At 39.4% G+C, this 27,056-nt stretch overlaps 1 protein-coding gene across 5 annotated transcripts in view; it reads left to right on the top strand.

Moving 5' to 3' along the window:
• CNKSR3 (CNKSR family member 3) overlaps positions 1–27,056 on the top strand; it is a 70,731-nt gene that overhangs the window by 26,626 nt on the left and 17,049 nt on the right. For 2 of the 5 annotated variants that reach the window (XM_064649191.1, XM_064649193.1), the window contains exons 2-10: positions 4,379–4,542; positions 11,947–12,149; positions 13,496–13,583; positions 16,688–16,729; positions 18,559–18,678; positions 20,388–20,447; positions 23,120–23,188; positions 23,920–24,153; positions 25,743–25,867. In XM_064649191.1, coding sequence (XP_064505261.1) covers positions 4,379–4,542; positions 11,947–12,149; positions 13,496–13,583; positions 16,688–16,729; positions 18,559–18,678; positions 20,388–20,447; positions 23,120–23,188; positions 23,920–24,153; positions 25,743–25,867 — 1,105 coding nt within the window. Of the gene's footprint in view, positions 1–4,378; positions 4,543–5,828; positions 5,973–11,946; positions 12,150–13,495; positions 13,584–16,687; positions 16,730–18,558; positions 18,679–20,387; positions 20,448–23,119; positions 23,189–23,919; positions 24,154–25,742; positions 25,868–27,056 lie in introns of all 5 variants that reach the window. The other 3 variants (XM_064649194.1, XM_064649192.1, XM_064649195.1) reach the window with 3 other exon arrangements.

The following is a 27,056-nucleotide window of genomic DNA, read 5'->3' as shown; positions in this document are numbered from 1 at the left end:
CAAGGTCCAAAGGAGCCCCTCAGTGGGATGAGAGCTGTAGCTGAACCTCAGTTTTACACTGAGATGCCAGGTGCTGTCTGTTAGAATTGCCCAACAGAGAGGAGGGTACATGATCATAATAATAAGGCTTTGTTATCTTTGACACTGAGCAATGATTCCTATGATAGTGCTACGTGAAGGAAAAGGTCTTGTACTTATGAGTTCTTCCTCTCTTCAAGTGTCTTGTGCTCCTGCTTCCCTCGTGTCAGCTTCTGACATTTTATGAGCTATCCTGAGAATCTGTTCAAGTTCCTGAACAAATAGAAAGTAACCCTGTGCCATTCTAGTTTCCCCTAGTCAGTCCTTCCTCAGTTTCTTGCCCTATCTATCTTCCTTGCTCTCTGCCTCCTCTGCCCCCACCATGTTGGAGTATATAGACTCTGTGTAGACTCTCTGGTATCACAAGAGAAAAAAATGAGGAAGAGTGGGATGGTGGGAGTGAAAAAGAAATGGTGAGTCAGCTGGTTTTTGACCTGTGACTGTAAGACATTAGTTAACTGTTGCTTTATGGTAGGTAAATTCTTTGGTAGTGTCCAACACAAGTAGAGCAAAAGGTGTGAAACTGCTTAACAAGTCTACTAGTTCTTAGGGTGCAAGATATGTCGTTGCTGAATGGCTGACATCTCTCAACAATAGAAATGCTAATTCCCTCTGAATAGTAAACTTATAGTTACGGCTTAGACCCAAACTTCCCCCTTAACTCCCTCAAAGTTGCTCTCAATTCTTACACAAAATAACTTTCTTAATCTTGGAAACAGACTGAGATTGGTATCAGTACAGATCTGTAAGTGTAAGCTCTGTCCTAATGTTTTTGCATGAATGCAAGGTATTGAATGTCTTCTGGGGGGCTTTGCATGATGGTTATTTTAGACAGAAAAGTCTAGACAGTTCTTAGGATCTATTGGACATCTCTACACTTGCCAAAATTCGGGAGGGAGTTTTGTTCAAGTTACACTGTGGTTCCTTGGAAGGATTTTCACAGTATGAATAACACTAACTAGACTAATCTCTCTCTCACTTGCTCTGCCTCCCCAAAAAATCACTGCCTACTAGTGTTGTAAAACCTGAGTAACATTCAGCAATTGCTATTTCTGTTTCCACCTTTCCTCATTCTCTAGCAATTACATAGGTAGGAAGGACCTTCTTTCATGCATGGTTTTGATGTATGTGCAAGAAATAATATAAAGAGTTTGCACATGCAGTTAAGCCAAGTGCTTTTTAAACACACTTTGAGCATAAAATGAATAGTTTAGCTTTCAGAAGGGCTCGTCAGTGAGTAAAGGAGATAAATATAGATACCTTTTCCAATGTCAGTCTTAATTGTATTTTTTTTTGGAAATAGAGAAAACTACTTTCTTGCTTGAACCTGCTAATATTGCACTGTCGAAAATGATCTGTCATGTAAGAAAGTGTCTCTCTAAGTAATGTAGACTTGCTTTTTATAGTCTTTAATTCATCTAAGTTTCTCAAAAATATCCAGACAGTGCTAATGGGCAATACCAAATTTCCATGAGGTTCCAAAGTTCATGAAGAAAATACATGGAAAGAACATAGATGTTTGGAAGAAGGAAAAAATGAGCAATTCATTTAGATTATAGTGACATTTGAATGCTGACTTTTAAAACTTTATTTAAATATTATTAAAATTTCTTGAACTGGGTTATGAGTCCTTTTTCCTGCCCTCCTCCCTTCCCTTTTTGAAGTTTTGTTTGCATATGATATTTAAACATTTCATTCATATGATGGAAAATTAAACAGTAGGCTATAAACGTGCTTGCAATCTCAATTAAAATGTTTAATATTTTACCATATGTTCCTTAGTAAACATAATAGCGCTAATGTTAGTAAGCTCATCTTAAACCATCAGTGAACATGAGTTTGTGGGTCTGTCTTCACTTACTGCTTTGCATAGTTTTAGTCACTTAAAAAAATGTCTAGCTGAGCAGCTGTGCCACTATGTTGGCTGTTTTGAGTCAACATTTGTGCAATTTTGTAATATTTTATATTGCGAAATATAGTCCTATAGTGTCAGTCTTGTTTTTAAGGACTCTTATTTAAAAAAAAAAATTTAGAGGTAGCTCTTCAAGTCTTAATAGACCTTCAGGCATAGGCAAGCATGCATTAAAAAAGCACAGGCAAGCTGAAAGCTATAGCTGTATTTCTGCAGGAGGATACATACATTTCAGTCTAATGTTTTGGCAGAGAATGAGGTTCTAGAAAGTTGAGTCAACACACAAAGGATAGTAGGCATCAAAAAAACTTAAAAAATAAAAACTACACTGAATGCTGAATGAAGTGTTTTATTTTAGGTGTTTGTGTAATTTGTGATGGAAACCATGGGCTTACAAGGGCAAATGATGGGAAACAGTGGTCTGCAAGGCAGCAATAAAAATTGGGAATGCCAAATATGTGAACTGTGTGTAGCCTCGGTTGAGAATTTGTTTTGAAAAAATAAATTGTTAAACAATGAAGGCCAGATATTTTTTATTATTTGTCCTGGGAAAAGAGTTTGTATAGACTAAGGCAGAATTTGGTGCCTGTGGGAAAGAGAACAGTGGACTCAATTTTCAAAATTTATGCGGCTTTGCCAAGACAGACGGGAAGAAACAAGAGTGTCCCCAAACAACTGTAGCCCTGGGAGACCCTGCTTATCTTGCATGCGGGTTTTCCCATTCATAATTATGCTTAAAAATCAAGCTGTGTGCACTGGTAGCTCTGCATGGCAAAGAGTCAAGCTCACCAAGCCAGATGTTGATTTACTGTGATAATTAAGCTTGCCCAGGATGTGTAAAGAGGCATCTGTCCTTATTAACTTCTGGGTGAGCGTTTGAAAGGCAAGTGATGTACGTTAAGTCAGCCCACGCCTTTTGGAGTCCATCGTCTGCGGATCTGCTGTGACCAGGCACTGCAAGGTGGCAGTGACTGCTCGTGCTGCTGTTATGAAGTGAATATATTTCATGTGGCTCTGAATCCCCCCTGTGATCTGCGTCAAATGTTTTTTTGGTGGTAGAGTGTGCTGGGAGTACTTGTTTTCCAGACTGCCACTGCAACTTCATGAGTGGAACTGAGTGCTTCTCTTTTGGCTCTCATTTCTTTGTAGTTCAGGATGCTGTTTGTGTTTCTCATCTGCTGTGTTCGATATCCTGTCCATCTCAGTGGTTTCCTTTTGAACAAGCATAATGGATAAACATCCTTTATACAGCTAAATGTTGTGCCTTTTTTTTTTAATGGAATGGTGAAACAATGTAGCTATTGTGGATGATACAAAGTAGATGTCAAACGCGTTATCTGAATTTTTGCTCAAGTCAACTGTTTTCAATGAACATGGTGTATTTCTTTAAAACAGATCTATTTGGGTCTGTTCCTTTTGCTCTAGCCAATATATTGAAAGGGAACAGAGCATCAAGAGCACTGCATCATCTTTAAAATAACACATCCATCCAGATTTTCCTCCCAGACTGTTGCTGCTCACAGGATCTTTAACAACAGAGGAAATGAGCAGAATACCCACGAAAACAGAATTAACACATGAAGTTTAGTTAAATAAGATGAAAACCAGAAACCCTCTCTGTAATCACTGGGGAAAACCTACTGTGGAGAACAGGATTATAGAATCACATTTTAAAGTGGGGATTTGGGGGATGTTGCTGGGACAAAATACTCTAAGCTGTTTTAAAAATACTTCTAGATAGAAAAATGAATTAGATTTCTTGTTTGTACGTGTTGTTGATCCTTAGCAAGGGGAAGGAATGGCTGCTTCAGGAAGCTGCAGGGTCTCATGAATCAAGGGAATAATGAGATTTGAGCCAAACATCATTTTGATTGCTTTGCCTTTGATTTTTTTCATTTTCTTTCTCATCATTTTGTGCTTTTGTTGCTTTGCTTGTTTAACTAGGCTTTGGATAAGATCTTTGTTCTTGCCTTGACTTGGATTTTTTTTTTTGGTCAATTGTTATTTTTTGTTGTTGTTGCTTTGGATACCCTTCAGGGTTTTGGGTTACCCTGGTAGCTGACTCTATGTATGTCCTTTGGTCACTTTGCCTGTGCAGACACCAGAGGCATATTCTTAACTGCTGAGTTTGATCCACAAGGAGCAGGAAGGTTGTGCATTGACTTAGGTGACCCAAAGTTCCACATCACTTATATGCTCAGTTTCTATGCCCCTTCTATGCAACAACCTTAGATGCAGTGCAAGATTCTTTCATAATTTCGCATTGTATATTGTATGAACTTGCGATTCTGCCTTTTATAGGGTGGTGGGGTTTTTTTTTTCTCTCTTTTTGTTTTGTTTGGTTGGTTGGTTTTGATGTCCCTTTCTCTCTCTTTTGTGTTTTGGTAGGCCTGGATGATTGCCTGCAGCAATATGTCCATAAATTTGAACGAGAAAAGATTAATGGTGAACAACTCCTACAGATTTCTCACCAGGACCTTGAAGAGTTGGGTATCTCACGGATTGGACATCAGGAACTGGTTCTAGAGGCTGTGGATCTCCTGTGTGCACTGGTTAGTTAAGTGGTGAACTGACATGTAAAGTATTTCTTCCAGTGCTTTTTTGGGTGAATAACCAAGGCGAGACTGATAAAACCAGAATACCTTTGTTCCCTGCTTTCTGTTACAGATCACAATAAAAGGAAGCAGTAAGAGTTTGTTTAATTCTTGCAAGTTTTGTATTAATAGCTGTTTAACTTTTTTCTAATAAGAGGCAACTTTAATTCATTTGGTTGCACTTCCAGCAAATGAAGTTGTCCAAGTGGCATTGTTAGATCTTGTGGCTCCTGTTAGTGAACAGAGTGATTAAAATTGCTAGAGTGAGTTTGTCTTAGAAGATTGAAGGCATATTGTTGAAATGACAGAAGCCAGAAGTTCCTCACATCAGTTGAAATAGGTTTAGGGCAATTCTGTAGAAAACATATGAAGTGAAGAAAAATTAATTCTTGAAATGAGGGATGTTTTGCTACCTCAGTTACAGTCTAGTTGAACACTCATTGGATTCAGAACTTAAACTGTTCCTTTGTCTTACTCCTGATCTATCACTGCAGATACTTTTAAAACAAACACTCTGTAGAGGATAAATATATTTTGGATTGTCTCGCTAGTTCAGGCTTTATTTAAAAGCCATAGTTTCGACACATTCTTGAAGGCATATTTGATGTGATGCTGTCAGTGAGCACCAGAGGTATATATATAATTACATCAAGGAGAAGGGTGGGAAGGCCTACCCAATAATTCCTTGGCCAGCACTGGCTCGTTTTCACTTTGTTAGGCAAGGCTTGCTGCACTGAGCATACTCTTCTTAAAATGGAGAGTCTTTATTACCTGTGATATACTTTATTTGCTGCAGAGAGGTGCCATAAGGATCATTCCTACTCTGTGACCAGGAACAAATTGGATAGCCTGTACTGAAAGAAGTATATTTAATGAGATCTCTTCATACAATCTGCATGTTTTGCAAAGAGTTGCTCTTATATTTGAAAAACATTTTATTTCCTTTACATATTTGATCTGTCAAAAATTAACATCTACTTGAAAATCTAATAGAAGAACATAATTAGGCTGAAATGCAGTTTATGGTGTGGGAAGGGATAGTCTGTTGGGCAAGTGAAGGGGTCCGGTGAGTTAATAAATGTACTGTGGGTTGCATACAGTCCTGACTGAAGTAATCTATGTGGCAGTTCCTGAAGGCACTTTTTTCTTTTAAAAAATTAGAATAAAGTGAACAAAGCTGGACAACTGCCAGAATTTAAAGCTGTGTTTTATCTCCTACAATTTCCTTCTAATTTCCTTTGTAGACAAAAGTTTTGACCTCAGACCCATTTCTGGAAATCCTTTGTGAAATGCAACTCAAGTTAATACATTAGACAGCTATTGCATATTACAGCTGAAACATCCTTGTTCCCTTTTTCAGAGGTGGAGAAAGAATTCCCATGTTTTAGGTATGCCCTTTGCCATCTTATTGATGTCCCTTCCCTTGAATTTTTGGAATTGTATAAAATCACTGTTGATTTTCTTTCCAAGGGGATGCTAAATTCTAGTGGCAGCCAGTTTTTTATTTTGTTCTCTCTTGGTTTTGTGTGCGAAGAAAGGTTTCTGGATTCCACCTGTGTTAATTCTTTGAAAGTGGGAATGTGTGTCATTTAGTGTACGTGTGAGTACATATTGTGATATTTCCGTGAGTTTTGGGGTCTTGAAAGTAAAGGAAATATTTTTGGATTTTATCTTTTTTTCTTTTTCCTTTTTGTCCCCCAGCATCTCTACTGTGGTATTAGCTCACACTCTGGAAACGTGGCATTGGCTGAGCCAGTCTGAGGTCACGCTTTCAAAGTTGTTGTTCTTGGCAGAGAAGGGCTGAGGGGGGGGTTTTGGTAGTTCCCCAGACCTGGCGTTCTCAAGAAGAATTTCCCTTTTTATCTAGTTTTGCCTTGGCAGTTTTCCAAATGAATTTCCTTCAGATCAGTGCTTTGGTTCCCTCACACCACAAGAACACGTGGCTCTAAAGCTACCAGCTTATTTGGAACATCTTTCTCCTGTTGAATTCTTTCGAAGCATTCACCTTACAGACCTCTGTTTCAGCCTCAGTAGATCAGTCACAAAAATACATGAAGTATGAAGGTAGTCCTTTCCTTGAGGAAGGACACCAAATACGCCTGTTTTTTTATTTAGTTTTTATGGGGTTTGAATATTATTTGTCAATGCTAAGGTGAACATGTGTCTGGAAGTTATGGTGTGAAAGAGAAATTAATTCATCTTTCTCTGCTGCTTTGGTGATGAAACAGCGTTCCCTCATCTCCTCATAGCAGTGGCCATATACACAACATCCTGAAGAGGTGGCAGGAGAGTGTGGACTAGGATTAAAAAGTGAAGGTTTCTTCTGAGCACACATTTCTGTTGCTCTCCAGCTGGTTTGACAGAGTTTTCTGAACAGGTATTGAAGACATATTTGAGGAATTTAGAGGATGTATCAAAGGATCTGAATTCTCCAGAGGGAGAAAAAACCCATCAACTTGAGTGCCTCTGTCTTTTTGTCAACAGTATTTGCTTGGGGGGGTCAAGGGATGGAAGAAAGACATTTCTGAGTTGACTCCGAAGTATTTGGGGAAGGGAGGAACAAACATACATAACTGTGCTTTTCAAACCACAAAAACAGGGAGGGCAATCCAGAAAACAAACTTTTTGGGGCTTAATGCTTGCATTATTTTATATTTGTTAACAGGAAACTATGCAAATATTTTCACTTTTAATGTGTTCTTTGGATTTGATTTTTGAATCTTTACCTACACTGTGTGATGTGAGAGTTTCAAAGCAAAAAAGCAGTGAATTTTTCTTGAGGTTAGAATTAAGAGATACTAGTTTTATACAATTAAAAAAACCCATTAGAAACCTCATAAACAAAAAAGAACATAGTTCTGCCTTTGATAATTTCACTCATAGTAATGTTCTGCCAGCATATTTGCACTGTAACAAAATATAACATCACAACATAAAACATGCATACATGATGACTTATCCTTGTTAAAGGATATCTGTGCACTGCCTCATGAGATTTCAATTTTCTAGAGGTTTCAAACTGAGTGCTGTTTATTAGGGGATTTTTTACTCCAAAGGATTCTTTAGGATGCATTGTTGTTAAAAGGAAAGGAGCAAGAATGAGTGACTGTGACATTACCTTGCATTAACTCTAGTGTTTATATAGGCATGAAGTGACTTGGATCAGCTTCTGAGCAGGCATTCAGTCTGGTTTTATTCATCTTTTTCCCAGAACAGGCTTTCAGTTGGATCAACCAGCAGATCCAGCTCATCACATTGTGGAATATGAACATGGCTGTAAAAGGGCAGGAGATGCTGTCCCTGGGCAGTGGCAGGGCTCTGTATCAGCCCAGATCAGCTCTGACACAACTGCTGTGCTCTTTTGACTTCAGTTAGCTACATTTTTTTATTTACTTTATGCTGGCTGCCTGACCTTGGGCAATTATTTGATCAGATTACTTTTTCTCATTAAATGTGGTGGAACTTAGAGCATGCTCTTGTGTGCATGTGCTCTCTGGTGCACGTGTGGGTGCTGCCTCTCGCTCCAGCCCTGCATGTGGCTCCCCAGGTTAATGAGTAATAACCTGGGAATGTTTGACATTGGGTGCTCTTGACTGCTGGCTTCAGCCTGTGTTTTGATTAAAGAAACTTTGATGTTTTAAATCAGGAGTGATAGGAAAATGTAACCTGTTTCTTTCGTTCATGAGCAACATCTAAAACCTTTTAGTTGCTTAAATAATAGTTTGTTAACTATTGTAGCCTCAGTCCTGTAGAAATATTTCAAGAAAAGCCTGCTGAGCTTTGCGCTTTGACTGTGTGTCACTGTGAAGGCTGTTTGGTGTGCTGCCACGATATCAACATTCCTATCTGTCCTGAGTCGAGGCTACAGTTCCATGAAAAATTAATCCAAATCACCTGCTGCCTCCACCACCTCCTGTCCTCTGATTAGTGATCTGTGCTTGCACTCACCTGACCCTGAAGTGTGCTACTTCAGGAAGCTAAACCAGTAAGAAGGTAAAAAGGGATTAGATTCCTTTGAATGGTTTAGAACTCCAGACCAGCCCTCCCAACAGACTGGACACTGCAAGTGAAGGAGCAAAAAAAGAACAGAAATAGTTGGTGATATGTGAGGTGTTCAAGACAGTGTCAGCTTGGATAGAAGCATTGCTATATGATGAAGAGGCAGAATGCTTTCTGTTTATTAGAGCAGATAAGTGAGGAGACTGCCTTGCCCCTGGAGCAGAGGTGGCTTGGTTTGTGATGATGCATTGTTCTGGGGGAGTTCATCCATCAGGGCTGATCAATAGTTGGATAATTTGGTTTCCTGATACTGAAGAGCTGCACGCTCCCCTTTGTGCTGGATAGGCATAGTGCTTACTCAGGACCTTTCCTAGAGCACAAGCTGCTGTTTTACATATCTCTAGTGTGCTCTGTAGACTCTTTGGGGGAAGTTGTAGAAGAACTTAGAGGGGTGACTGTTAGAGCTTGGCTGTGATGTGCTCTTGATAGTATACTGGGCAGACCAGTTGCAATTATGAGCTGCAGCCCCTGCATCTCTAGGGGCAACACTTGTGTTGATGAAGTCTACCTCAAAACTGAGGTAGAGAGATTTATTTAAGAACTACCTAATCTGGAAAAGTTACACCAGACTCAAATGCTGTGTAAATAAGGAATTTGAATAAGAGGTGTGATAAGGAGTATGTGAATGTTTTAGGGCCAAAACCAAAATCTTACCTGGTATATCAATATGTGTCGTCTTAAATGGTGGTGCCGTCTCTAATCTCAAATACCTAGAGATGGTTGGCACAATTTCTGCATCTGAATGACAGAAAGACCTGGAGATAATTATATGAAGACTCAAGTTCTGATCAGAGTTATTAGGTGATTATACCTCTGCACAGAAAAGGTATTTTGTATTTTCTGTCCCTTTAAGGAAGGAGGGGATCAGTGTCCTCCAAATCCCTAATTTAAGAGGGGATTTCCTGATGTGTGACTACTTTCTTGTGGTCATAGGAAGTTGCCCCACATCCAGGCCTGTTTGTGAAAAAGTATTTCTTCAATGATAGACTAATATGTGATGTTCTGTGAGGAGGAGAAAACTGACTACAAGAAATGCATTAGAATGATGCTCTTGTGGTGTTTTCTTCTTTTGCTGTTGTTGTTAAAGTTAAAAGGTGATAAGTTCACACATGACAGTGTGCAAGTACTTTAATGTTGTTCAGTAATATGGATATTTCCCTTTCTGTGATCCTGGAAAATTTAAGGATATCCTTTGCTGTTGCAACAGTGGTATTTTTTTGAATTGGACATATCCTTTCAACCCCTACTCCTGGCTGCACTTTAGGGTACTTCCTTGCCAAGAGCCCTGAGGTGGAGGAGGGAGGCACTTGTGTAACTTACACCCACTAGGATCTTATCCATAGCAGGCATTTTAAAGGTAGTCGTGTAGCTGAAACCTCTCCATACACTGGTGTGTTTCTTTGGGTCAAAGATTCAGTCTCCTCTTTTGTAAATTACTTAAATCTAAAATATTCCAGACTCTTTTATGGATGCTTGACTGTGGAGGGAATGGAGCCTCACGCCAGCAGCGTGTATTAGCAGCATCCTGCTCTGCATTAACGGTAAACGGGAGAGGGAGGGAAGTGATTATCACCCTGTACTAGTCATTCATTAGTCTGAATATGCCCCCTGCCCCCTAAGTACAGGAAAGATATAGAGAAACCAGAGCAAGCTCAGTGGAGGGCTGTCAGGTTGGTCAGGGCTGGAGTACTTGCCCATGAGGAGAGGCTGAGGGACTGGGACTTCTTCAGCCTGAGGAAGAGACAGTTCCAGGGAGGCCCAACAGCAGATCCCCAGCACCTACCGTGGTATGAAACACAGCTGGCAGGATGACAGATCTGGGCTTGCATGGCAGGAAGATGAGAGACTTTGGGCAGAAGTTGAAATGAGGTTCAGGCTGGATATAAGGGAACATTTGCTTACTCTCAGGACAGTCAGACGGTCAATCAAGTTGTCCAAAAAGGTTGTACAGTCTTTGTCCTTGGAGGTTTTCAAGACCTGACCGGATGAAATCCTGAACAAGCTGCTCTGAACTCGCAGCTGAGCCTGCTGTGAGCAAGAGGTTGGTCTGAAACCTCCAGAGCTCCCCTTCAGCCTGCGTATTGGGAACCCCTGAAAACTAGGTATTGAATGGAATTAAAATTTTCTTTAGTTGTTTTATGTTTTTGAGTGGGAAGGGAAAAAGAGTAGATAGTACAGCTGACTAAACTATGGAACTTGGAGGTTGTTTGCAAGAATCTGCAGCAGCAAAAGAACAGAGAAAGGTGGGACTTTTTTGTATTTTTGGGTGTTTGTTTTGTTCTGGTAGGAGTGTCTTTTTGCTTTTGTGTTGTTGGTTTTTTTTGTTTGTTTGTTTAGGTTTTTTTCCCCTGCCTTTTCTCAAGAAAAGAAAGAATTTTCATTCTAAAAGAGCTAAGCCTTGCCTGAGACCTACACAGAAGTTTTACAAGGTGGAATAACACAGAAGCACAGATAAATACATATTGCTACATAATTCATACCTTTGCACACTAACAGAGAAAAGAAATTCTTGATTACAAAACTGAGTTGCCTTCAGAAGAGAGAAGCATTTCTGACATGTTTGGAATGAGATGATCAATGTGTTACTTAAAACAATTGGGGTTTAGTGCTATGGAATGTGGCTTAGTTGTATTTGAATTTATAAAGTTGAAGTTATAGGCAAGACTTAGAGAATTTTTTAGGTTTTGTGAATTTTTGTAAAGATGCTGTTGAATGAAAAATGTCTAAAAATGGTTTTAATTAGTGTATGTAGTCTTAATACAGTCTTCAAACTTGCAAATAATTGCACTGTTGTAGTAAAAGAGCACAGTTCCTGAAAACTTGTGATCCAAATATTTACTTAAGATTTTGATTGCAAAATTACATTTGCTTCCTGTTGATGTTTTTATCTCCCACCAGATTTAACTTACCTTTAGTTGTGAATGAAATGTTAGTTCAGTGTTTATGTATAGAAAACAGTATAGAAAACATCTTAAGAAAAAAACAGTGTTGGCTTTCCTTTAACAAAAATAAAAACAACACAATCCTGTTATTAACAAGTAAATGACATGTGTTAGGACAGTGGGACTTCATTCTGATTGTGTCCGCAAATCTCAATGTCAGAAACTGGGGGTGGTATTGGCAAAAGTATTCTTTAGTGGCTATAGTGTAGAACAAATCTTAGAAGGTACTTTTGCCAAAAAAACAGAAGAAAACTGTGTGAATCTTCAGACTTTTCGTCCCATACGAGCTTGCAACTTATTGTATAAATAATCAGGAGAACTCAGTTGGCTTATTTATGATGCTTAATAATACTGCTTGCAGAACTATGGCCTTGAAACAGACAACATGAAGAATCTGGTTCTCAAGCTGCGAGCGTCATCCAACAACCTGCAAAATTACATCAGCAGCCGTAGGAAAAGCTCAAATTATGATGGAAATACCTCTCGCAAGCCCCCCAATGAATTCCTTACTTCTGTGGTAGAGCTTATTGGTGCTGCTAAAGCCTTGCTTGCATGGTTGGACAGGTAAGAATAAAATCATTATGTTTTAGTTTGCTACTCTAATGAATTGCTTCTCCTTGTAGGGCAGTTCCTAGATGCCTGGGTAAAGATCTCGATCTCAGTCACTCTTTTTTTCATGTTGCCAGAAGGCCTCTAGCGAACAAATTTAATCTGGGGTAATCTACTCTTGCACTTCCACTCTTGCTAAAACCAGCAAAACTATTATATTGCACACAAACTGGTATTTATAAAAGTAGGAGTCTTCCCTTTTAGGTCATTTCTCATGCATGTGACTTCTTCTCTTTTCCCCTTCCACCTTATAAATTACTTGCCATTGGCAAGTCCCTATCTAAAAGAATTTTTAATGTTCTGCTAAAATCACGGCCTTAGCTATGTTATATGAAAACTGAGCAGTGGGAGAGATTCTCCTTATGCCTGTTTTGTTTTCTGGTTGTTGTTTGTTGTTTTTTTTTTGTTTTTTTTTTTTTTTTTTTTTCTTCTTTTTTTTTTTTTTTTGACTTATTTAATTCTTTTTTTTGTCTGGAAAGAGCCAGAGTTATTTTGTGACAGCTATAGCAGGTCAAGTACTGGGAGGGATGCAGTCCATGATAACAGATGAACATAAATTCTCAAACCCCTTGCTAACTTTCCTGAGAAGGAGGAGAACTGCACAGGAGCTGACAGCAAGAAGCACTTTTATCCTTCAGTATTCCTGCTCTCAAGCAAGGAATTGGTCTGTGTCCAGGCAGTGACGTTAACAGCTTGTACCTGTCACCTGGTCCTCTTCTTTCACTATGTTGCTGGCAGCTCACCCTAGATTTTTTCTGTAAATCACCATCAGGAAAATTGCTGGCTTGTCCATTTCCAAACCCACTGTTGTTACTTCTCAACCCCTCTTCTAGCTTTTGCAGCTGTCTGGAGGATCTGAGGTAGTACTCCACAGGCTGTAAAGCTGCCCTACCTGTAATGATTCTTCTTAAGTCTCTGTGTGTAAAATGTGAAAATCCATTTTTCTTTTTTTAGAGAATTTTTTTTTCTTTGTCCAGTCAGAAAATTAGAGGTCTACTCACTGGCAAAGCCAAGTGTATGATTTTAACAACACAGCGTGACTTGAGCTTGCAAGTAGAGAGAACTGTAGTTTGGAAAACTGACCATTTCTTCTGGTTCTGTTCTCTGAACTTGTTTACCACAGGGATAGACATTTTCCAGTTTTGGTGCAGTCGGGAATTCTTATGTTGTAAAACTGTATCCTCATACCCATGTGAATGTCAGAGTTTCAGGGTGTACTTTCATATGCTCTTGGTCACTGATAGGATAGGATTGGAAAAGGCTGGTCCCTTTGATCTAAGGGGAATTTTCTCTTGTTGCAGGACCCCATTTACAGGTATTGCTGACTTTTCATCAATGAAGAACAGAATCATTCAGCTCTGCTTGGATCTCACTACTACTGTTCAGAAGGTCAGCTTATTTCTTTTTGCTTTCCAAAAGGGAGGGAAAGGGGGTGTTTGGGGAAGTAATGTGCTTGCTGTGTGCTGAGTGCTCATGAAAGGCAGATCTGGGAATGAGAGCTTACTTAAACTTCGAAGGTACATGAAGGTCAGTTTCAGTTGTTTGTTTTTCTGAGTGGTGGGAGTTTTTTGTTGTTCCTACCCCAGTTTCATTGCTGGTTATATCTGAAGTGACTGCAGTTTAAAGGCTACTTATATTTCCTTGAGCTTTATGAGAAAGAGGGTTAGTTTTTGAAATAGTTGATCTGCATTTGAAGATCTTCACATTCCAAACAACATGTTCATAAACAGTTATCAGTGCTAACTCTAAACAAAAATATGGCTCCATTGATTTTTACATCTGTACTTGCAGGCTTCATAGGTCTGGTCCCATAACAGAGTGGTTTAGCCATCAGATGGGAAATGCTGCATGTAATGGAAGGAGTTGCCACCTTTACAATACAAATTGCACTAGCCAGGCTGCTTCTGCCAGTATTTTTCAAAACTTTAATTTATCAGCTGTGTGAGGAGTACTTGTACAGATAATAGCTGAAAGGACATGCAGCAATACGTAGCATCTTGGCAAATGACGTTTTTTTTGCTCTCTGAATAATACTGCCTGTCTTCAAAACTGTTCTGAGAGCATACCACTGCTTTGGCCGTGAAGCACTGTGTGCACAGTTCAGTTACTGCCGAACTTGCTCATAACCATTACTCCATGGCCATATATTCTTCAAACTCTGAAGGACCATGTCCTGTGACATGTGTGATTCTCTCCCCATGTTGAAGGGATGGTGTCAAAGGACAGAAACATCCTATGAGTTGTCAAGCTATGATGACACCCAATTATGTCAGTTGTATCATTTCAAAGGATAGTGTCTGGGTACTTTAAATTCTAAGGTACATAGGTTTGTCTTGCTACTTGATGCCCTTCATGCTTGGGCACTGTGTGTGCAAATGCACAAAATCAGTGATTTACAGCTACAGATTTGCAGATTGTGCAGTAGAACAATAAGTGTTTCTAGCAGCAGATGGTGTTCACCCAAAAGTGCTACAGGAACTGAAATATGTGATTGCTGAATATATTAATAAAACTGCTAAAAATGGTGTCTAATCTTTCGGTTAAGTCAGCCTTTGATGGCAGAGGAATGGAAGTTGGTGAATACTACACCTTAGCCTTTTAAAAGGCATCAAACTACTTCTCTGCCAATTTGATAGGAGCTATAATAAAGAATGGGATTGGTACAGGCAAGGAAAAGCATTAATGGGGGAAGAACCAACTCTGTTTTGGACTGGGACACTGCAGATATGTTAGAATGGTCTCAAGGAGTCCACTGATGTGAAAAAGAGAGACACAATCGAAAAATTTTTAGGAGGGCTTTTAGATTTCAAAAGTATTTCTTATTGGAGTATAAACTATAGGAACAAATGGTCAGTTCTAATAGTGGAGAAGAGACCAGGATGGCTCTCATGAAACCAATGGTGCTCTGCATAATCATAAATGATGTATAAAAGTGGGTGAATAATGAAGCAAGGCAGGAATGCAAGGAGATTCTAGTTGATTTTAATGATAGCTATAAAGACTCAAGGACCAGAACTTACTCCACTTAAAGTTCTGTGGCAAACTTTAAGGTTGAATGAGTAGGAGCAGTAGGACTTTGCAATATTGAGAAACTGATCTGCAGGATAGGTGACATTTCCTCTTGAGTCATGCAGATGTATTTAGCCAAGAAAGGCAGGAGACAGTCCTCCACGAACTTCTTCAACAAGACTCCTTCCCACGAGCTGCACTTCTTTGCAAACTGCACCAACCTGGGTCCCTCCCACAGGGTGCAGTCCTTCAGGAACAAACTGCTTCAGGATGGGTCCCCCATGGGGTCACAAGTTGTGCCAGCAAACCTGCTCCAGCATGGGCTTCCCATGGTGTCACAGCCTCCTTTGGGCATCCACCTGCTCCAGTATGGGGTCTTCCACAGGCTGCAGGTGGATCTCTGCTCCACTGCAGACCTCCATTGGTTGCAGGGGGACACCCTGCCTCACCATGGGCTGCAGGGGAATCTCTGCACTGGTGCCTGGAGCACCTCCTGCCCCTCCTCCTTCAATAACCTTGGTATTTGGAGAGTTGTTTCTCTTGCGTATTCTCACCCCTCTCTCTGGCTGCAGTTACACAGGGCTTTTTTCCCCCACTTCTTAAATCTGTTATGCCAGAGGTGCTGCCACTGTCGCTGACGGGGTCAGCCTTGGCTAGTGACAGGTCCATCTTGGAGGTTGTTGGCACTGGCTTCATGGGGAAGCTTCACAGGGGAAGCTTCTAGTAGCTCCTTTAGAAGCCACACGTATTGCATCCCTGTTATCAAAATCTTGACATGCAAACCCAATACAAATGTCAAAGGCAAATATCCTGGAATTTAACCTTGTTAAAATGCTTGGGGTTTGGGAGTTTTCTCCTTATAGATCCTATAAACCTTGTTTCATTATTTATCTGCTGTATTAACTTTTTAATCTGAACACAATATTATTCTCCAGTTCAGCTCTTCCTGCAGAAAACAGTGATAACTTCTGTGGTTTCTTACATGAACTTGTTTCAGTTCAAAGACTTTTGTACCTGGGCTGTGTAAACAATGCCTTGTGTGCAGTCCTCTGCTCTTCAGGAATGTAATCAATAGCATATTTAAAAAAAATCACTTTCCATTCTGTTTTCAACAATATGTTTTATATACATTTTGATGCCTGGGACAGAGGAGTGCCTTACCAGTGCAAGGCAAACTCATCTGCCTGGCCTTGTGAGAATACTTTATTTTGCATGGTTCTGCTTCTCTGGAAAAGTCAGCTGCTGTAATCGAATCCCACATTCTCTTAGTTTTCAAGGTTTATTATTGCTTTCTACCGGGGCCAGAAAATAGTTGCTTAACAACTATTTGAGCCCTACTGGGTGAAACTAATCTGATTAATCCCTGCAGCATGAATAACTATTTCTATTCAAGGTAAAAATGGCAGTTTTGCAGCATTTTCAGAGATGACTTGTTTATATGTTTATTGGTTAATGCAGGGCTTTTGTTCTTGTTTTGTTTTTAGGATTGCACTGTGGCTGACATGGAAGATAAAGTCCAGACTGTGGTAAGTTTATGTTTCTGTTGAAACTCAGCTGTTTGCATTTCACATTTATTTCAGTTGCTCCTATTCTGACTGTACTGACAACAGCTTTTCAGTCCCAAATGTACAAGCATATCATGCCAGTAAACATTACTGTGGGTTGTTTTGTGAATATTCTTCACTGTAAAGGAAATCAATGAAATTGGAACAGATGGGTGGTGTGTGTAATAGCATGGAGTCAAGTATTCCTTGAAATTTCATTCCACAGCTATTTTTCCAAGAGGATTTAGACCTCAGATTTTCAAGGGAGCAGTAGTACTGTAGAATGTTCATAGGCTAAATAAACCAATTATGCCTGTGAAGTGCAGTTAGTACCTTAATAAGCAGACACTATGCCTTATTACACTTCTTCATGTTGAAGAACTGCCCTGCCACAGAGCTGAAGTTCTGTTTCTGTTTGTACTTGAGCTTGAGTTTTCAGGGTTGTTCGAAGCAGCCTTGTGACCAAACGCGGAGTGTAATGGAATGCTTTTTATATTTTGTAACAGTTAATCATCGCTTCCTGCTTTTGACATGAACCAGGCTGTGCTCTTTGATAAGGCCTTCCGGTAGCTCGTAGATGCTTAGGAATTTAGCAGCAAAATAACTAAAAATAATTTTGTCCATAAATACTGAGACCACGTAAAAGGGAGTTTTCTGCATCTTTCTTTTTCCATTTCTGCACACCCACTCTGGAAGTAGGTATTGTTGTTTGGAATCCCCTTGTTTGAGCAGTTCCTCGCATTCACACTTAAACATTGTTTTGATTTATTTTATTGCTGCTCTATAAATCTGACGTAAAACAAAACAGAAAACATTGGAACTATTGTTTCCAGGGACCATTGTAATCAAAACCACTGTCTTCCTATGACACAGCTCCCCTCATCCTGTAATTACATATGTCTACTTTGACTGGAGGATTCAAACCCCTTGTGAAAGGTGACTTGCTGGTTCCCAAACTGTTTATAACTTATTACTATACTGTACTAATCCTCTCTCCCTTCCCCTTTTAGCTTTTGCAACTGACTTTGAGTTTCAGCATTCCTTCAGTTAATGTCAAGATGGAAAACACACTGTGGGAAGTAATGAAATTTGTGAGTGTAGAGAGGGCACAGATTTTTTGACTTTTTTCCCCCCCTCATGTTTAATTAGTCCTTCTAATAGTTAAATGTTCTACAAGGCAAAACCATTCTACCTCTAACTATACTGACACACACGCCAAGGTCAGAATTAGCCTTTAGTTATAATGTTGGCTTAGGATCAGTTATGTTTCAGTCAAAAGGAAATGTGAACCTTGCCTGCGTAAGCATTCCAGAAGAGGTCAGTTCAGAGGCACAGTGGAAAGAAGTACTCCTGAAACACTTAAGTTCTAGGTGTCCTACCTTATACTGTAAAGCTTTGTGCAGTTAAGTCAGTGGCCAGCACATCACTTTTTGTAGCACATGGCCAATTTTATTCTCATAGCAGAAATAAAGAACAACATGAAAAACTGTCAGTTGTTCCCACAAAGAATCATCAAAATGTTTCAGTATTTTAGTGGGTTGTATTTTGGTTAAAGCAAATAAGCCCCTACGCAATTTTTTGCTGTATTTTTGGTGTTTATTGTTTAGTGATGGGGAGGGGGCACTAATGGAAACAAGTTGTTTTTACTATGTCACAGTAAGAATATAAACATACTGTAAAATAGATTTGTACAAATGAATCTGCTATTTCGATGGTTTTAAAACTCATTTCCTTTACATCTTTTGAGAACTGGAAGAGGAAGAAGCCAGGGGAGAATTTTCCTAACTGTTTTTTGTGTGTTCTCATTGTAGGCCAAGACTTTAAATGGCATTTGTGATAAAGCCATTCGATCAACTACAGATCCATTGATGAGCCAGTGTGCCTGTCTGGAGGAGGTTCACTTAACCAACATTAAACCTGGGGAAGGCCTGGTAAGAACTGGAGTCTCCTGATGTCCCCAGTGTTTTATAAGGTAGTCTTGTGAGCCAATGCAAGTGTTTATGTATAGTAAGTTATTTCAAGACCAATAATAACCTATGGAGAAAAGAAAGAGGCATGGGGAGGAACTCTAAAGGTTAATGGTCAGGTGGTGTGCTGGAGTGGCTGCCAGAGGCAGGTATGCATGTTAATAGGTTTGATCCCAAATATAATTTTTAATGGTAAGTTGTTGAAGATTTTTGTCTTAATGAGGATATTGGAGAATTTACAAATGCTTGTGAAATTAGTAGTTTTATTTTTGCAGGTTACTCTATCTAGTTATTTTTCTAGGGGGAGGGAGAAGGTAATGAGAAATGATGTTTGTGTTTTGAAAGATGCGGTTTTATTTGTTTTTATAGCAAGACTGAGAAGAAAATGAGAATTTTTGAGGTTTGCATTTAGCAGGAATATGAGAACTTTTTAAATGTTCAGTGACTGACTCTTGTTCATTCAGTGGATTCTGCTTAGCTGAGTGCTGGTTATGAGAAACTTAGTTTGAAATCTTAGTGGCTTTTCTGTCTAGCAAACAGATGTGTTAGAATGAGTTGGAGGGAATTTAAATTCTTAAGTGCATTTGTATTCACCCCCTGGCCCTGAAGGCAGAAGAGATGAACACTTAAAGAGAAAGCTGCACAGTCTTACTATGCTATATAGTTTTACCTACACCAATGGATTTGACTGAATTAGTCATGCATTCTTGAAATTATGAGGACCTCTGTTAATGTGCAAGCTACAACAAAGCGAAGTCAGTCTAGCTTGGACTAAGTAAGAAAGGAAGAGGTAGGTGCACACAATTGGAAACTGACAGGCAAACAGGGAAGGAATTGGCTGGATAGGAAGGATCAAAAAATCTTCTATTTTTCCTTGTACTTTTAAGCTAAGCTGCTTTCAGCTCCAGAATAACATCCAGTTCTATACTGCTCAGCATGAGTGCTTCTAACAACAGATGTAGATAGGAAAAGTAGATATGTATTTGTTCATAAATGATGGAACCAATGTACTGGTTACCTCTTGTGGGGAAATCTATGTAATTATTAGTTAATAGCTGGCTTGTGATTTTTAATTTGGTGTTCTTATGGTCAACACCCACTTCATCTGAGTTTGTTCTTGTATTCACACTTAGTGTTAACACACCGAGCCACAGACACTCTGCTGGAGCTTTTATTGCTTATGTCAGCATTGTGGTTATGGGGAAATCTGTGTATTGACTTGCCAAGAGAAGCTGGAAAAGAATATGTCTGCAATATTTGTAGCCCATCTGTGTAAGTGAGGTTTGTATGGGGAGAACTAGTGGCTACCTAGTAAAACCTGTAATTCTCTAGTGCAGACTGGGTAGTAAGGAAATAAAGGTTTTTTTGAGGCCAAAGACTGACAAGGCAGCAAACAAGCAGTGTTTGGTATTACCAACCAAACAGTGTTTCTAAGTCACATTCCATATATTTGGTGTTTTAATTTATAATAAATATTATAATTAATTATAGTAAAAGTGATCTGTGAAGAAGTTTAATGTAAAATTAGACCACACACTTTTCTAGGGAAAATATATGAATTGTTAACTGATTTTAATAATGTTTTGAGTCTATTGCCAGGAGTTGTTTAATCAGATAAGTTATGTGGTTTATGTTGCCTTTAAACTTGTTTTTCATTTTTTCTTTATATTTAGGGAATGTACATAAAATCAACTTATGATGGATTGCATGTAATTACTGGAACTACAGAAAATGTAAGTGAAGTAAATGTAGATTAACTCAGGCAGTAGCTTTGCTGAGTTAGTTTGACTTAGTTTTTGTTGTTTTACATATGACTTGTATGGTATTACCGCTTCTAATACTGTGTGATGCATTGTTTGTTTATCCATAATTTGTAAATATTTTGTGTCTGCATGTTTCAGTGTTAGTCAAATTAAACCAGTTTCTGCAAGTTACATGAGTTAGTTCAAATGCTTGGCATTAAAATAATTATTTTCATAAGATATTGTATCTGCTGTTCTGAGCCCTTATGGTATCTTGCTTAACAGTCTTGGATGTGTTTGCTCTCTGCTGGCAAAGACAATCTCCCCTAATGGGAACATTTAGATGGTAGTGTGCTAAATTCAGTAATAAGTAATGAAATTAATGAGCTGTCCCAGGACAACATTACCTTGCAGAGTAGAAAGACTATGAACAAGTAAGACTTTTAAGAGTGGTCAGCTGGAAGGAAATAGTTGGTAGGGTAGGCAATTAGGTTTTTTTTCTTCTGTTTGTACACTGAGTCCTTTGTAGCAGAGAATTCATTGAAGGCTTCTGGGTAACCATGGACGGAGTGGACCTCTAGCCAGAAGCTGAGGCTGGCAAGTGATGTTGTGGATCACAGCATCAGTCAAATATGCTGCTGTACGGGAGCAGCAACTGAAAGAAAGAAGAGCAGAGAAACTTGGCTTTTTGCAGCAATGCCTTTTTTTGTGAATAGGAAAGAACCAGTGGTTCTAGTTGTTACCCCTGCCAAGTCCAGGGACCAGGAGGAGAGCGTGGAAATCTGTGCTTGCAGTTCAGAGTGCAGAGTGAAAGCTTTTATAGTTTTTATGCTACTGTCATGACATAACTCTGTATAGAATCTGCCACAAAGACCAGGCCCACTTTGACAGCAATTTCAAATTCATCAATCCAATGAATGTGAAAGAATGTCATGTTGACTGCTGACAAGCTGCCTCTGCATGTGGATCTTATTTTGGGGGTTGTATTTCTTCTGTAGCTTTGAGTGTTGACTTAAATGTCTGCTTTTTCTATCAACACTGATTCTTCCTTTGGAGCAACAGAACTTGAAGTGACTGAGATCTGCAAACAACTGATGTCTTTATGGTGGCATGGTGTTGTTTAGATGACCCAGGCTGGGTCTTAGCTCAGTTTTCTTCATAGGTTTGGAATGGTATCTTAGTAGCTATTCCCAGAAGCTGGTGTATGGGAATGCAGTGGAATTGCATCCCTAAACTGACAGTACTGAACAGTGGAAGGACTGGGGAAGTCTGTTTGGTACCAGTCAGCCAAGATTATTCCTGAGTTGTGCCATCTTACGTGTGACTTCCTGCATCACATTGACCTAGATCTGAACTTTGTTCTTTCCTCTGTTTTCACATGTGATCCAAGTGTCTGTGCTGTGACCTGCCACTTGTAAGAGCTCTCTGTTCAAGGGTCCCCCACCCTCCCTCAGATGAGCTGTTGGTCACCCAAAGGACAACTTGAAATGAGCTTTATTTTTTCCTAAACTTGATTTTGGCCCATCATTTTTTCATGATCTTGGTTGACTCGTATATATGCAGCTTTCCACAGAGGCGTTTCCTTTCAGAGGAAGCAAGAAGACAATTAAGAAATGGGGATACTCATGATAGCCGGAGCCTCCCATAAATTCCCACACGTTTTCTTCCCTTGTTGCACTGTTTATTCTTAGTTCTTTCTCATAAGAAAGTTATTGGAGCTCTAAAGGTGTGATAAGTCCTTAATCCCAGTGCTTAGTGCTAGAGTCACTAGGAAGAGCTGGACTGCTGACAGGTGGTTAGTCATGGGGTGGGGGAAATGGGTGGAGGATTTGTCCTGTGACGGGGGTGCAGTACATACCAAGGTTTGTGCTTTGGTGCCCTTTGTGCTTTGGGTGTTGTCAAGGCTGATCAGAGTTGGTGTGTTATAGCAGTGAGACTGTTTTTAATAACTGCAGCAATAGCTGGTGCATTGCACCAGCTCTTGATAAATGTAAATATTGACACATTTATCTCTTCCTTGCTGATGGTTCCCCAGAGCTTAGGTTTTGTTCCAGGAAACTTGTATTTTAAGGTGTATTATTATTAGATAGGTATTTGAAAAATACTTGTCTATGCACACTGGATGTGTGCAAACATGTATTTTTATCTGTTGACCTTGATGCAGGCAGGCAGTTTGACATTAAAGTTGGAAGCTTTTATTTACATTAGGAAACAGAAAGGAAAAGTGCAATGGATCTGTCTTGTGGATTGGATGGGTTTTGGTCCTTTGTTCTGTACATTCAAAGTCTTAATGTATTTTTTTTTAGATCAGTGTACATTTATTTGAAAGCTGTTTAGGATAGTTGCTGTGTTAGGGCAGAAACCCTCTTCAGTCCTCTCCCACTACTGTCTAAAACTAAGGTACAAACTGGAGGCAAAAGGACAGTAGAGACTGTCCCATGACTTAAGTACCATTTGGCCTGTAACAGATGTAGGCTACTATGCCTTCTTTCTTAAATAAATAATTTGATGAATTAATTTGCATTTCTGAAGTCATCAGCAGATGTGAAAATTATCTATACTGAAGAGCATTGCTAATGCAACCTTTGACTTAGCATGGTGGGGGTTGTTATGGGAGGGATGAAAAGCGCTGAAGCACATGACTCTTGTTTTTCTCTTTGTAGTCCCCTGCTGATCGCTCTCAGAAGATTCATGCTGGTGATGAAGTGATCCAGGTTAATCGGCAAACTGTGGTTAGTAACTAACAATGTTACCAACCTTCTCATATCCTTGCTCTGCAAGGCTTGCTCCCCACAGGTGCTGAGGGGATGGGATCAGGAGGCGGTTCTGGTGTTTTCCTTATGAAATATCTGAGGCTTTTTAATGTTTTGTTTTCCAGACAGATTTTATTCTTTGGAATATTTTGATAAAGTAAATATGCAATATTTCATGTTTAAATGCTGTACGCATCATATTAAAATCCTTCGTGTTGTATTTAAGACCAGTTTTAAAATCTTCCTTAGAGTCCACTGAAATGCAGATAAAACTAGCTAAAAAAACTCCCAGTCATTTGCAAATGATTGTCAAATCGTTTGCATCTGGGAACTTGGATATAATGATTACATTTTTGCTTCGCACAGGTAAGCAATGCCTTTCAATGGGAGAAAGAAATACGGCAAAAATAGTTCACTGTGAATCCCTGTGTTAGTCAATTTGAGCACATCCATGCATCCTTCTAGGACCAGAACTGAGGTATAAAGAGCATTGCTTGATACCTCAGTTTAGTTTACAGCTTAAGTAGAGAACTTTCTTGGAAACAAAAATGAAGAACTGTGCAAAAAAGAAGCTTTCCTTTTTTTTTGATCTCTTGTATCTCTTCTAGGTTCATATTAAAACAGTTTGGCTTGGGAGATTTGGGTTTTTTCTTGTTTGTTTGCTTTCAGAAAAGAAATACCAAATAAAAGATGTCTTTATTGTCTTCCAGGTTGGATGGCAGCTAAAAAATCTGGTGGCAAAGTTGAGAGAAAATCCTGCTGGAGTTAGGCTGCTGCTTAAAAAACGTCCTACTGGCTCTTTCCATTTTACTCCTGCTCCATTAAAGAACCTGCGCTGGAAACCACCCTTGGTGCAGGTGAGAGGCTGCCAGCTCCACTCTGATCTCAGGATGGGAATGCCTTGGTTGCAGCTCAAAAAAGAGAAATCCCAGAAATGCTCTCAGGTACTCAAGTTTAACTACAGATCAAGGAAGGTTAGGTGAAATGGCTGTCCTTTTCTGATTCCTAGATAAAAGGAAAATGTTCTTACCTTTTGCTTTTTTATTTTTCCTCTCTTTTCCTTAAAAACAGATAATGCCCTCTTGGTACACAAACGGACTAGGTGTGCTGAACATTTTAATCAGTCTACGTGTCACTGGGAGAACTTATCTGAGGAGAAACTGCTGAAACTGCTGATATGTATGGAATTCATCAGCATGGAGCAATAAAGACTTTCTCTATTTAGCACAGTAATAAGTTTTTGCTGAAATAACTTAGATTATTCCATATATTTGTCCTCTTTTTAGATGGGAGTGTTTTTCAAGAAGTCATTTAAACTACGTGTTTAAATAAGATTAGGTCGTTGGGAGATTCCCAGATTGGCTACTGAGCAGACAAAGAAAGTGTGTTAATAATTATTAAATGACCATGTTGAGGAATGGCTTGTTGCATTAGGAAACTTAAGGTTTAATGCTTATAGAAGGAAACAACCGAACTGAATTTAAAGTGATTACGTGAAATGAATAAAATCAGGGAGAGTTCCCATTCCTACTTCTATTGAGATACAGGTCTCCCTACAGCTGTGAGGGTAATTTATCAACCTATGAAATACCAGTGGCTATGACAAGTCTTGATGAAGGCAGATTTCTCTCAAACTGAGTAGAAGATGCGTACTTGACTACTTTTCTCATCCTTCCTTTCACCAATGCCTGTGTCTTGTTTTTGTGGCATCATGCCTGACATGTGCTACCAGCGTGAAGAGCTGAGGTGGGCTGGCATATAGGCTATACCAAGCGGTGTTTCCTTAGGGGAATGAGAGATTGGAGAAGCCTGTTGACCCTTCTGGAGTTCTGCACACTGACCAGTAAAAGGCGGGTGCTTGTGCAGGGGTGCTGTTAACTAAGTGGACAGAGTGAAAGCCTGGACACGTCCTTACAAAAAAGGGAGAGTGCAGTTCTCTTGCCTGACAAAGGTGAAAGGGTCTTTGAAGCCTTTTCTCTCCTGGAGACAGACAGGAGATACTGAGAATATAGAAGTGAGCCACAAAGATGAGCAATGCCAAATCTATTTTTTCTTTGCTTCCCTGACTGTAGTTATATCTGTTGATCCAATTTATGGTGAACTTTACCATATTCCTGTTTATGCCTCAGGCTTTGGACTGTATGGGATAAAGGTAGCGTGGGCTGGCTTTGCAAGGTTTGCCAATCACATATTTTTTAAAATAAATTATGTTCTTTTAATGCATTTAAAAATAGAAGAAGGGTTTTTGTCTCAGTTGCTTTTTTTTGGAATTTACAGGAAAAATATAACTGGAAACAGCAAAATATTCTTGAGCAGTGGATTACCCATGATAGGACTTCTGCAGGAGGGACTGCAAAGCTATCCAAAACTGGGGGGTGAAGGAAAATGTAACTTCTAGGAGTTTTTAATGTGTTCATACAGCATGGAGATAATAGTTCACTAGGGGATGAAAATGGTACTATTGATTATTAAATTATCTTTTTGTGAATGATAAATAAATGCTCAGATGTCTGATAGCTGTCTAACATTTCAGACCAGTCCTCCACCAACTTCAACTCAGTCACCAGAAAGCACCGTGGATACCTCACTGAAGAAAGAGAAGCCAGCCATTTTGGATCTGTACATACCCCCTCCACCAGCTGTTCCATATTCTCCTCGGTATGCAAATAAACATGCACTACTGAACAAAAAACTCCTTCATTACACTTGTTTCTGAGCTGGCTTGCTATTACAACTCTGTGCAGATTAGCTTGTGGAAACTGTAAATCTCAGACTTTCTTCTAGTTGCCTGAATGAATTGTATTGCTTAAACTTATGCTTAAATGCATACACTACCAGGATTGTAATAGGTTTTATTGCTAGAAGATTATTGTGTGCCACATAGATCAGAGTTGTTCCCAAAACACGAACAGATGTCATCTCAGGTTCTGTTTAAATCCACCGCAGCAAGAAGTAAATTTTATCTGTAACTTTTTTCACTGTTGAATTTTTTTTTCTAGCAGGTTAAGTAACTGTTGTGGGAGTTAGGACAGAAAAGAATGTCACATTAAGATGCGTATAACATTAAATTGTTAAACTTGCAAGTTGTTAAAAACAGGAATGTTCCCACTGAAGGGAAGAGAGAGTCAATACATCAACTTTTATTTTTTTTATGCTGTGGTGTAAGCTATAAAACTGCAGACCTGTGTACCCAGCAGGCGGGGGGTGGTGTGTATGGTAAGGCTAACTGTTGTTTGTTCTCAAGTCCATGTTGACTCATGCCAGAACCCTGCCAGCTGATCTTGGAAGGTGATGGAAAAAAAGTTTTCAGGCAAGACATGAAAGGCAGGCATGCTTTCTGGCCTGCGCCAACACTTTAGGTTACATGTAGACAGCCCAGCACAGGAACTCTGACCTTTTGCTGCAGGACTTGTGGGAGGGCACTTGCCTCCTGTCACATAAGGGCTGTGACAGAGACAGAGGTTCTATTACTGCAGTCTTTGGGGCAGGACTGGGAGAAGAGTTTCTCCAAGGTAGGGTCTCTAATGAAGTGGGATGCACCTTGACATGCTCTCTCCCTGGTTGTATGCCCTCAGTTCTTTTAAAAAAACCCAAAACCTCAAATCTTTTGGCATAATAACAAGCATATAGATTTAGCAGATGAATGTCTTAGTCTTTTCGTTAAATTTCAAGCACATTGGTTAGTTACATGCATGTGTTTATCTTTCCTAAAGAGGCACAAAATTATATTGAGCTTCAGATGCCTTTAGAGCTGAATCTCTGTTGACAAGGAAGGAAATAATAGTGCGAGCTGTAAAACTTATCCTGGATGATGCATGGAAAGGGGGCTTAACTTTGACTTTTAAAG

The sequence above is a fragment of the Pseudopipra pipra genome, chromosome 3 (assembly GCF_036250125.1).
Source record: "Pseudopipra pipra isolate bDixPip1 chromosome 3, bDixPip1.hap1, whole genome shotgun sequence".
Taxonomy (NCBI): Eukaryota; Metazoa; Chordata; class Aves; order Passeriformes; family Pipridae; genus Pseudopipra; species Pseudopipra pipra.
Note: the sequence above shows the minus strand (reverse complement) of the source record. Positions and strands in the feature narration are given on the sequence as shown.